Source organism: Odontesthes bonariensis, chromosome 16 (assembly GCF_027942865.1).
Source record: "Odontesthes bonariensis isolate fOdoBon6 chromosome 16, fOdoBon6.hap1, whole genome shotgun sequence".
NCBI lineage: Eukaryota > Metazoa > Chordata > Actinopteri > Atheriniformes > Atherinopsidae > Odontesthes > Odontesthes bonariensis.
In genome coordinates, this window is record NC_134521.1 from 2,097,253 (window position 1) to 2,109,322 (window position 12,070).

Sequence of the window (12,070 nt, forward strand, 5' to 3'; positions counted from 1 at the left end):
AACTGCCACATTTAACCTGCTGAAAATAAAATCATTTAAACTGAGTCACTTTGAAAGGCATTTGAATTCTGAAAGATCAAGTGGGAACAGGATGAAACAAGCAAATAAAAACAAATGCCTGATATAAGATCAAAATGGTCCCACACGGCAGAAACTTTTCTTTTTCTTTCTGGCTCCATTATGGCTTGTAGATAAGATGTCTGTTTGAAATGATGAATGATTGTTTTGGCAGAGATGCATCCCGTTGACAGATTCGCTTAGTTTTAAACACAGTTTGGTGCACCGCGTGACAGGCGATACTTCAGCTGTATCGGTCACGTCACTAATGTAAATATACATAAACGTATTTTCCCGTAGATATTGCCTGAGGATGAGAAGAAAGTGCACTTGAGTGAGTATGAAGGGAGAAACTCTTCCCTCAAAGAGTTTACACATTATTAACTGCTGAGCTGGTTTAAAACTTTCTTGTTCTGTGAAAGTACTCAGAGTACAGAGTAGCCTGTTAAAAACAGGCTGTTCATCTTTAATTTCCCCTCCTTTTAATAACATAATATACTAAGTATATTCATCTCTAGCATTTTGAGTTTAAACTCTGAACGGGCCAAAGGACAGCGCCAGCTTCCCCAACACCTCGGGGACTTTTTGGTTGGTGCTGTGGACAGCTAACCAGCTAACTGGGGCTATGTAGCTCATTGGGGGAAAATGTGTCTTTGCACAAACTCAATGTTTGTTATTCATTACGCTGTATGAGCACATTCCTCTCTGCTGGCAAACACATTCTTACGTAAATAGTTTTGGTAAAAAAAGTCACCTGATCTTGACCTGTCAGTGTTTACCTGGCAGGACGTTACCTCCCTCCTCCTCACACCTCTTTTTTCGGCTATATAAATCTCTCAGGTTTGCAGGTGACACAGTTGAGGTGTGCAGATTTCCAGAGAAAGAATGAAGATCGCTCTGTTTCTCCCGCTGCTTCTTGTGGTCTGCTCCGTCTGCTCCGTCTCCACGGATCAGACGGAGGCGTTGGCACTCCAGCAGTCATTTTCACCGGACGTCCATGCTGCTCTGAGAGAGATGGTCGCCTCGTTGACCAAACAGAGGCTGCAGCTCAGGTCCCTAAAAAAAGAGAGTGCAGGTACAGTAATGAAGGAATTCAGGAGCCACAGCTGTGTTACATTGATATCAGTATTTTGTATTTTTCTGGGTGAAAAAAAGAAGATTCCAGAGAATTGAAGAAAATTTTAAATTTGAAAAAAGCCGTTCATGCTGTTTTTTTTTTTTTTTGTTTTTTTTTCAGGAAATGCAGCAAAGTCTGAGAGACAGGAAGCTGAAATCGAGAAGCTGAAGAAGCAGCTGGAAGGTAACGTCACAGCTCTGATTAATCCAATCAAACTTTGAACTTTTAGGCTGAAACTCGGTCTCGACATGAGTTTGTGGGAAAATATTAAGGAAAATAGTTAGATTTTTTTATTTTTATTGTGAATATTGATTGACTATTATTGGTTGTGTTAATTTACTTGTATGAGTTTTAATCTGCATCACTTTAATGAGGATTGAGATGAAATAAGGTTAAAGCGATCTTTAGTTTGGAAAATGTTCTCTCTGATGGACAAATGTTCCAGTGCGGATCCAAAGCCTGCATGATACTGACATATTAGAGGGTGTCTAAGCTTTGTCAACAAGATGAAAATATTTGCAACATATATGTCTGTCATGAAACTAATGCTCTGTTTTTCAGACTATGACACGAAATTTGAGGGACAGGAGACTGAGACTAACAAGCTGAAGCAGCAGCTGAAAGGTAACGTCACAGCTCTGATTAATCCAATCAAACTTTGAACTTTTAGGCTGAAATATGTTTAGCTGTCAAATTATTGTTTTTATGGATAATTTTTTTATCACTTTGCCACAGCTTTGATGAAAGTTTGACTCAACATGTCTTTTTACATGAAGCTGTATGACATCCCATATTAGCAACATCATTTTTGAACATCTTCTTACTCCCTGCTGCGTCCTGTGAGCAGGGCTGGACTGGGACCAAAAAATGGCCCGGGCATTTTTGGCCATGGCGGCCCACCATGAATATTTATACGATCACACAAGTAATCTCATCACTTTCTGTGAAAAATGCAATTAAATCCAAACACAAATATATTCATTTAAATAAATCTCCTCGCCTTACAAAAGCTTTTTTTTCATTAAATCGCTCTTCTCTGCCACTCGGTCCATCACTGTGTCAGTATCAAGGGACACAAGAACAGCTTTCTCGGTGGCCATCAACATAAAGGCTTCCAGTTTGCTGGCAGAAAGGCAACTCCTCAGTCTGTGTTTGATGTAGCGGAGGGTTGAAAATGACCGAGGCAGGAATATAAATTTCGTATTTCTCCGGTTACCTACCAATCCATTTCAGCAAAGCAATGTTTCACTAATATTACATGGGCAACTGTAACCTGTAACACCTGCAAACAATATAGTTATCACAAGCTGAAAAAACACTGAACACTTTGGTGTCTACATGAAAGTGTCATAAACATTAATGACACACTTGATATCTATGACTGATGTCATTGGGTATTTGCAATATCTGCACACCAGTCAACTTTACATAAGCCTACAAAATCGAATGGCACTAGATACTACGGGTGGGAATTGATGAGATTTTTACGATTCCAATTCCATTTTTGATTCTGCTTAACGATTCGGTTCTTTATTGATTCTCATTTGGAGAAAAAGGACAACAAACCGGTCGATTAGCATCAACTTTGTTTAGTTTAGAAGTAACACGAGTCATGACCTTACAAACCCAACAATGGTGAGGTCCACATTGGTCTATCATGGCCTGGGTAATTTAACTCTTCCTGCTCTGGTGAAAGGAGAAGCTGGAGGTAGAGGTGAACTGGGGGTAGTACCACCAGCCTCTGGCTCTGAGCCAGTCAGGCTCTGTCTCTCATGATTTCATCTAAATGTAATGCCTGAGAAGGCATTCATTTAACCTTAACCGTTACTAACAGCAGCTTTTACAATCAGGCAAATGGTGCTAACATGATAGGCAGTGTTTGTTAGTTAGTTACCTGCAGTGTTAGCCGAGGACATGCTAACGTTGTTGGGTTCAGATTCACCGACGTTAGTCCGGAGCAGATCGAAAACGCGACATTCATTCATAGTTATTGCATGTTGGTAGTATTTCCTCCCTTTGGTGAAATATTCACTTTGCAAGTTGCCCTGTTGTCGTATTTTTTTAGGGATGTGTAACCAAACTTTCGAGCGTTTGTACAGCTTGGGCGCCATGTTTACTGCTGGCTGCGCTGGACTCGCCACGCAACGTTGCGTGGTGACGTCATTCGCGCCCACTGGAATCGATAAGGGAATCGTTTGCAAAATCGCCAAACGATTCCAAGGAATTGAAACACTGGGAACCGGTTCTCAACAAGAACGTGTCTAGTAGGGATTCCCATCCCTACTAGACACGATATAGCCTTACCTACATTAATGATGGTTTAAGTACTGTAATGCTAATGACAGGCGCATGGCACTTTTACACCTTCAAATAAAGTAAATCTACTCATAGCATTAGTTGAAAATAAAGACTGAATGATCTCTGTGACAGAAACGTGCACACACCACAGTAGTGATGGGATTTTCGGCTCTTTTTCGAGATGCGGCTGTAATGGCTCTTCTTACTGTGGAGAGCCGGCTCTTTCGGCTCCCAAACGGCTCCCCATATATCCCCGTCTAGCACTGGCAGAAGCAGAGCAAAACGCGCAAGGAGAGGGAGAGTGAGGGGGATGGGAGAGACAGCGAGGCACCGGTCTGAAGGACAAAAAAAAACGACGTGGGGAAAAAACTGTCGGCTCTGTGGCACTTGCAGAGCACAAGCGCAACGACAGGGAGGCCGAGAGACAGCGAGATACTGAAAGAAAAAAAACGGCTCCCATTGTAGAGCCGGTTCCTGTCGTTCACTTCAAAGAGCCGGCTCTTAGAGCCAGCATTGCCCGGTAAGCCCTATAGCCAGTCCATGCCTGCTGGTGAGCCGAGTTCCAGCCTCGTTTTGGTGTTGATGAAGGTAGTCCGGCTAGTTGGCTGGGGTTTAAAAAATAAAGCGTTTTGCTTCTCAGAACAATATGCGTTCAAAAGAGTAATACATTTGCATCACAAAATGGTTCTCCAGGAAAAAGTCAGACCTCACAATCGCTTGGCCCTATTTTCTCTCCCTTCGTATCACGGCCTGCTGTGCAGACCGAGCAGCAAACACCGTAACAGGCGCGGCTATCGCTAGGTGGCTGAACGCATTGATACGAAGGGAGAGAAAATAGGGCCAAGCGATTGTGAGGTCTGACTTTTTCCTGGAGAACCATTTTGTGATGCAAATGTATTACTCTGTTGAACGCATATTGTTTTGAGAAGCAAAACGCTTTATTTTTTAAACCCCAGCCAACTAGCCGGACTACCTTCATCAACACCAAAACGAGGCTGGAACTCTGCTCACAGGACGCAGCAGGGGGTAAGAAGATGTTCAGAAATGATGTTGCTGATATGGGATGTTATACAGCTTCATGTCAAAAGAGGTGAACTGTCCCTTTAAATTCTGATATCTTGTTTTTAACAGTCACTCAGGTGGCTTTCTCAGCTGCTCTGGTGGCTGACGGCCACCACCATCTTGGACCCTTTAACACTCTCAGTACGTTGGTCTTCAGACATGTCGTAACAAACATTGGAAATGCCTACAACCAACACACAGGTAACAACCTACATCACTACAAGTTTAACCAAATTTCAGATTTGATTTATCATTTAACAACATCAACAAACATCCTGCAGGTATTTTCACTGCACCGGTGAAAGGAGCCTACCACTTTGAGTGGTACATATATGGAAATGGTGGCCATGAACCTGCAGGCGCCGTGTTGATGAGAAACGGAGCGAGAATCTTTCTCGCATATGAACATCAGCCATCCCATGTTACAAGTTCTTCTAATAGTGCCACACTGCTGCTGGAGAGTGGAGATCATGTATTTGTACAACAGTGGTTTCATACAAAAATATATGACAATGAAAATCACCACATAACCTTCAGCGGCCATCTGCTGTTCACCGTGTGAGAGAAACAGTTTCTCTGTTTCTGAAAGATGATCTGCAGGTTCCTGTTGTCCTTAATCATATTAAACTGACATTTATCTGATCATCTGGAATCAAAATAACTCTGTCTCTAAATCCAAATCTGCATCAAAATGCAAATAATGATGAATATAAATGGAAAATATGGATGTTTTATTACTTCTCATGATTCAAAGTGATTCTTTTTCTGATTCTCAGTTTTCTCAATCAAGAATAAATGTGTCTGCAGCAACGTCTGAGAATATTTCTTCATTTGTTTCAAACATACACGTCAACAGAGTGGAATCAGAAAATCAAATGTAGCATCACAGTAATGTGAGGAAACATCTTTCCCATAGAGAGATCCAGGTGGTGGAATTTATCTATTTAACATAAAGGAGTCAACTCATTTTTACTTTTTATCTAATAATCATAACTTTTTATGAAAGCAGGGCTGACTAATCAGGCAGATCTGAAATCACAAGAATATTTATTTACTAATTAAATAATTGATACACCATTAAAAATCTAATGGATATGAAAACTTAAGTTGGTAAATCTAAAAACGGTGTCTTTAAATAAAACACATACTATAGTGCAGAGTATTTTAGAATGGGTTTATTAAAGGAAAGATGCTGAATGCTGTGTTTATATGTTTCAGTTTTAAACACCAACAAGCTTAAAGCGTAACATCGAAGCTATTAGAGACCTTTGTAGGAAAGTTATTTATAGGAAAAGGACTTTTTCATGAACAATTGTAACTAGTTTACTTTTAAGTTTTATTAGTTCACATTTTTTTCTCAACATTTTTGACTCTTTCAACAATATGGAGATGATAAAGATTTCTTGGTGATCAGAATCCCTCTGGCTGTAAACCAAGCATATGTGGCAGCACCACCATGTGGACGGATTCAGTAGACCTCCACTGAGTGCATAATTCAGCTTGGTGGCTGCTTTGCTCTCAAACCTGAGCTGTAGCTGCCGTTGCTTCTCCTGTAGGGAGCGCCGCAATAATTCCATTAAGTTTTTATACATTTTTAAGCCAAACTTACAATACGCAGATGTAGCAGCAGAATTATATATATTTATTTATATGTAAGCTATTTCTATGAGCCCTGAATGGTGGGGTGTTTGAGCAGGGAAACGTACCATTCTGTAAGACCTTTTATTTAGTAAGAAAGACCGCAACTAGTTCTGTGGTTAACCTGTAACTGAAGGTGAGGATTAAAGGTGGCCGCTGTTCGAGCCAGCGAATGTTGAACTGGTTCTTATGTGTACCTCAATATATCAAGTCAAGAAGACCATCGGTTACATGTGTATATATATATATATATATATATGTGTTATATATGTGTTTGACCTTCTGGAGGAGCTGTGGACTTCTTGATTCATCCAGAATTCGTAAGCTACATTTATCTTGTGTACCATTTAGCTTTTTGCAAGATTTTTGCTAAATCTTTGCTAAATCTTTGCTAGATTTTGACTGCTAAAAAGTAAATTTGCTGTAGGCTTGTTTTTCACTGTGTGATAACAGCCCCATTGAAACTAGCTTCAGGCCTGAGTGGCCACTTGTCTTTTAATCTGTGGGAGGGGTCTGCACTCCTGCAGACAATCAGCAATTAGTGAATCAGTACAAAGCAACTCCTGTTGTTGGAAGCGTCAGCTTTCAAGCGAAGGCTGTCATACAAAGGCACTTGACTTTTTCAAGTCCGACTTCCTCAAGGACGATTTTCATCTGGACGGTCCCTGTAAGTTTAAAGTACCATTTTTCAAGAAACCATGTGCTTCATGCCCGTTCTCTCCTCTCGGTCTTGGCGCCCACGCAGATACAGGGTCAGACCCAGAGGCCGGGACCCCACTAACCTCATCCACCCTTCTCTCTCTACTCATGTTGAGCAAGTGGTGGCAGGGGGGCTGTGGAACTGCCAGTCTGCTGTGCAGAAGGCTGAGTTTATCTCAGGTTATGCATCCATGCTCTTCCTTAACTTTCTTGCTCTTACAGAGACCTGGATCACCCCAGAAAACACTGCCACGCCCGCAGCTCTGTCTGATGTGTACTCTTTCTCTCACACTCCCAGAGCTGCGAGGCGGGGCGGTGGTACTGGCCTGCTGATTTCCAAGGACTGGAAATACTCTCTTTGTTCCCTCTTGCAATTCTCTCCCTCCTCCTTTGAATTTCATGCTGTCACTGTCTCTCACCCAGTCAGGCTCACCATCGCTGTAGTTTATCGCCCACCAGGCCCTATTGGGGACTTCCTGGAGGAGCTGGACACTCTTGTGTCTCACTTCCCTGATGATGGCTCCGGCCTCACCCTTCTCGGTGACTTCAACATCCAGACAGAGAAGCTTCACCCTCTTGTTTCTCTTCTCTCCTCCTTCGACCGAGCTCTCTCCCCATCTCCTCCTACCCACAAGGCTGGCAACATACTCTCTGTCTCTCCTCTTCATCTCTCTGACCACTACTTCATGTCCTACACCCTCTCCCTCTCTTCTCCTCCCTCCCGACCTCCCCCCACCCACTTGGTATCTTCTCGTCCCAATCTCCGCTCTCTCTCCCCCACTGACTTCTCCTCTTCTGTTCTCTCTGCTCTGCCTGCCCCTGAATCTTTTTCTCTTCTTTCCCCTGACACTTCTACTGATCTTCTTCTCTCCACCCTGTCCTCCTCTCTGGACAAACTCTGTCCCCTCACCTCCAGGCCTGCACGCTCAGCTCCACCTGCCCCATGGCTGTCGGACTCAGTGCGTACTGAGAGGCGGAGCGTGAGGGCGGCCGAGCGCAAATGGAGGAAAAGTAAACTTCCTGAAGACCTTCTTGCCTTCCAGTCCTTGCTTTCCACTTTTTCCTCCTCTCTCTCTGCTGCAAAAACTGCCTTCTTCTGTAACAAAATTCAAACTTCTGCTTCCAACCCCAAAAAACTCTTCCAAACTTTCTCATCCCTCCTCCAACCCCCATCCCCTCTCCCCTCCTCCTCCCTCCTCCCTGACGATTTCGCCGACTTCTTTGACAAGAAGGTTAACGATATCCGATCTTCCTTCCCTCACCTCCCAGCTGTCCACACCACCCACACCTGTCGCCCTCCCACTCCTCCCTCCCTACCACCTTCTCCCTCACCTCCCTCTCTGTCCCACTTCTCTCCCCTCTCTGCAAATGAGGTCCTCCACCTTGTAACATCCAGCTGCCCCACCACATGTTCCCTTGCCCCAGTCCCTTCCCCTCTCCTTCATTCTGCTGCACCTGATTCTTCTTCCTTACCTGACCCACCTCATTAACACGTCTTTGACATCAGGCTCTTTTCCTTCTGCTTTCAGGACTGCCAGAGTCAGTAGTCTCTTCTAAAGAAACCAGCTCTTGACCCTTCAGAGATCAAGAATTACAGACCGGTATCCCTTCTACCCTTTCTGTCCAAAACTCTTGAACGTGCTGTCTTCAAACAACTGTCCTCTTACCTCCACCAGAACAACCTCTTGGATCCCTACCAGTCCGGGTTCAAGGTGGGCCACTCAACTGAGACGGCCCTCCTAGCAGTAACTGAGTCACTCCAAACTGCTCGAGCTAACTCTCCTCTGTCCTGATTCTCCTGGACCTGTCTGCAGCATTTGACACAGTGAACCACGACATCCTTCTCTCTACCCTGGAGGGAATGGGGGTTTCTGGCTCTGCACTCTCCATGTTCTCATCCTACCTGACAGATCGCTTCGACACAGACACACTGAGAGTGTCTGTGTCGAAGCCACGTAGGCTCACCACCAGGGTTCCCCAAGGTTCGGTCCTGGGTCCTCTTCTTTTCTCCCTCTACACATCATCTCTTGGTTCTGTCATCCACTCCCATAACTTTTCCTACCACTGCTATGCAGACGACACCCAGCTGATTCTGTCTTTTCCCCCTTCTGACACCCAAGTGGAAGCACGCATTGCTGCGTGCCTGGCAGACATCTCGGGGTGGATGTCGATGCACCACCTTAAGCTCAACCTGGACAAGACTGAGCTGGTGTTTCTCCCGGGGAAGGGCTGCCCGTTCAGAGACCTGGCCATCACCATGGATGACTCTGTGGTGACATCAACCCGGACCGCGAGGAATCTGGGTGTGACCCTGGACGACGAACTGTTGTTCTCGCCAAACATGGCATCAGTGACCCGTTCCTGCCGATTCCTCCTCTACAACATCCGGAGGATTCGCCCCTTCCTCACCGACAAGGCAGCACAGGTGCTCATCCAGGCGCTTGTCATCTCCCGCCTGGACTACTGCAACTCCCTCCTTGCTGGCGCCCCGGCTTCTGCCATCAGACCTCTGGAGCTGGTTCAGAAAGCTGCTGCTCGTCTGGTGTTCAACCTCCCCAAGTTCTCCCACACCACTCCCCTTCTCCGCTCTCTACACTGGCTCCCTGTAGCTGCAGCATCCAGTTTAAGACTCTGGTGCTGGCCTACAGGGCAGTGGAAGGAACAGCTCCTTCATACCTCCATGCTATGGTCAAGCCCTACACCCCCGCCCGACCACTTCGCTCTGCGGCCACTAGGCGCCTGGCTGCCCCGTCACTCAGGGGTCCCTGCGCACGATCGACACGGTCACGGCTTTTCTCTGTTCTGGCACCCCGATCTCCCGACTGATGTCAGGACAGCTGAGTCGCTGCCCATCTTTCGCCGTTGGCTGAAAACCCACCTCTTCAAGAAAAACTACCCTGATCCGCCCTCTTAGGACAGCACCTGCGCCGTCCTAGTTCCTTACGCACTTATTGTTTCCTCCACCACTGGCACCCTCTATATTTTCATTACCCCCTACCCGAACCAGGGTTTGAATCCCATTCCTGCTTTTCTTACCTCTTTTATTTCTTCCCCTACCCGAACCAGGGTTTGCATCCCCACCCCGCTGTGACTGGTGTGCAGTTGGTGAGAGGCTGGTTGGTTATCGCACTTACTCTAGCACTAGTTTTGCTCTTAGCTGTTTGGTATTAGAAGGAAATGCACTTATGATTTCTTGTGACCTGAAGTTCTTTTGCCTACCGATGTTGAACGCACTTATTGTAAGTCGCTTTGGTTAAAAGCGTCTGCAAAATGACCGTAATGTAATGTAATATATATTTATGTATATATATATATTACATACATATACAAGGTTTGTTTTACAGTTTTTTCTGATTACTAAAGTTCAATTTTCGCAACTTTGGCTGCTTTTGCAAAACTCTACACACAACTACAAGAACTTCACACCAATCTAGCCAAGCATTGTAGATACATTGCAAAATCAAACTAAGGTTGAAAAACATTATACACCTTTGTAAAAATTGCATTTTTGTGGCAAATCATTCACACAACCTATCATTTTGATTAACACGCCCACACTGCAACTACACACAAATGGTATAAATGATACACACATTCGGCTTGTGCTTTTCTTTGCATAATGTAAATCAATTTTACATCATACTTTTATCATGAATACGTTTGATATAAACACACAGGGAATCACTTCAATCATGACTGTTTATTTACATTCACCAAAACAAACTAAACATATTTTTTTACATGTAAATAAAAACACAAGAAAACTCAATACAAGTGTACTGAAAACAAAAGGAAGTTACTGAAAACCCAGACGCCTTGCTGGATCTGGCCACAAGATTTCATCAACGTCACATGCTATGTCTTCAAGTGCAAGACAGCGGGGAAAGTATCGCCTTGCATGGCGTATCCAGCCCTGACGTGCTGCCTGGTCAATATCCCCACATGCCTCCTCCATTGCCTGTAGCAGGGCCATACGCTGCTGGGGATTACGCTCATAGACCCCCCATCGCCAGGCAGAGAAGAACTCCTCGATGGCATTGAGGAAAGGAGAGTAAGGTGGGAGGTTGAGGATAGTGAAATGTGGATGATCCTGACACCAGTTACGGACTGCAGCAGATCTGTGAAAGCTAACATTGTCCCATATTACGACATATCTTGTTTGGTGTGCTCGATGTGCATTTGTGAGGATGGCATTTAGCTGGTTGAGGAATGCAATGATGAGGTCTGTCTTGTACGGGCCCAGTGTGGCATGATGGTGAAGGACACCGTTCTGGCTGATCGCAGCACACATTGTTATGTTGCCCCCCCTCTGCCCTGGCACATTTGTAATGGCACGCTGTCCGATGACATTCCTGCCCCGTCTTCTTGTTTTAGTGAGGTTGAACCCTGCTTCATCCACAAATATGAGCTCATGGCCCATGGCATCTGCCTCTAGCGCCATTACTCTCTGAAAAAGAAAAAACAAAGAAAATACATACACTTCAGTATGTAAAAGGACCATGTATACACTTCTGAATTCAACACCAATACTGTTGCTTACCTGCACATATTCACAACGCAGTTGCTTTACTCGTTCTGAAGGGCACTCTGTAGACCTGCTTCATGCAAATTTTGTTTCTGCCAAGTAAGCGTGATATTGCTGAGATGCTCACAGTATTTACATTTGCAAAAGTTGTGTCATCTTCAATTACACGCTGCTGAATTTCACGCAGCCTTATAGTATTGTTCGCCATCACCATATTCACAATGTGGATCTCCTGCTCAGGTGTGAACAGTCTCTCTCTGCCCCCAGCTCTCGGAATTCTAGCAATTCTGTAAAGTAGCAATGGCATCATTTGTACATTACTGTATTTTACATATTACAGAAGTATACATATTGTCTAACATGTACACTGTATTTCTATGTACAGATTGCAAGTAGGCCTATACTGCAATGTTGAAATGAAGTATGAAATGTATAGAGTATGAAATGACTCTACATACCGGTTCTCAGTGCGAAATGTTCTGATTATGCTTGCTACAGTGTAGCGGCTCAGATTGGGTTGAACCCTTTCTCCAGCTTCCCTGTAGCTCATGCCATGGTTGATGACATGGTCAACCAATGTGGCCCTTATGTCATCTGTAATTATGTGTCTTTGTCTCCTTCCTCGTCCTCTTGCTCCTTGGGCCCCTCGTCCTCTTCCTAAGACTTCATTTTCT

At 44.5% G+C, this 12,070-nt stretch overlaps 1 protein-coding gene across 1 annotated transcript; it reads left to right on the plus strand.

Moving 5' to 3' along the window:
* Positions 1–900: 900 nt before the first annotated feature.
* On the plus strand, positions 901–5,344 carry LOC142401618 (complement C1q tumor necrosis factor-related protein 3-like). Its single transcript, XM_075487086.1, has 5 exons — positions 901–1,132; positions 1,295–1,357; positions 1,736–1,798; positions 4,604–4,735; positions 4,816–5,344. The coding sequence occupies exons 1-5, from the start codon at positions 943–945 to the stop codon at positions 5,094–5,096; spliced, it is 729 nt and encodes a 242-aa protein (XP_075343201.1). The 5' UTR covers positions 901–942; the 3' UTR covers positions 5,097–5,344.
* The last annotated feature ends 6,726 nt before the right edge of the window (positions 5,345–12,070 follow it).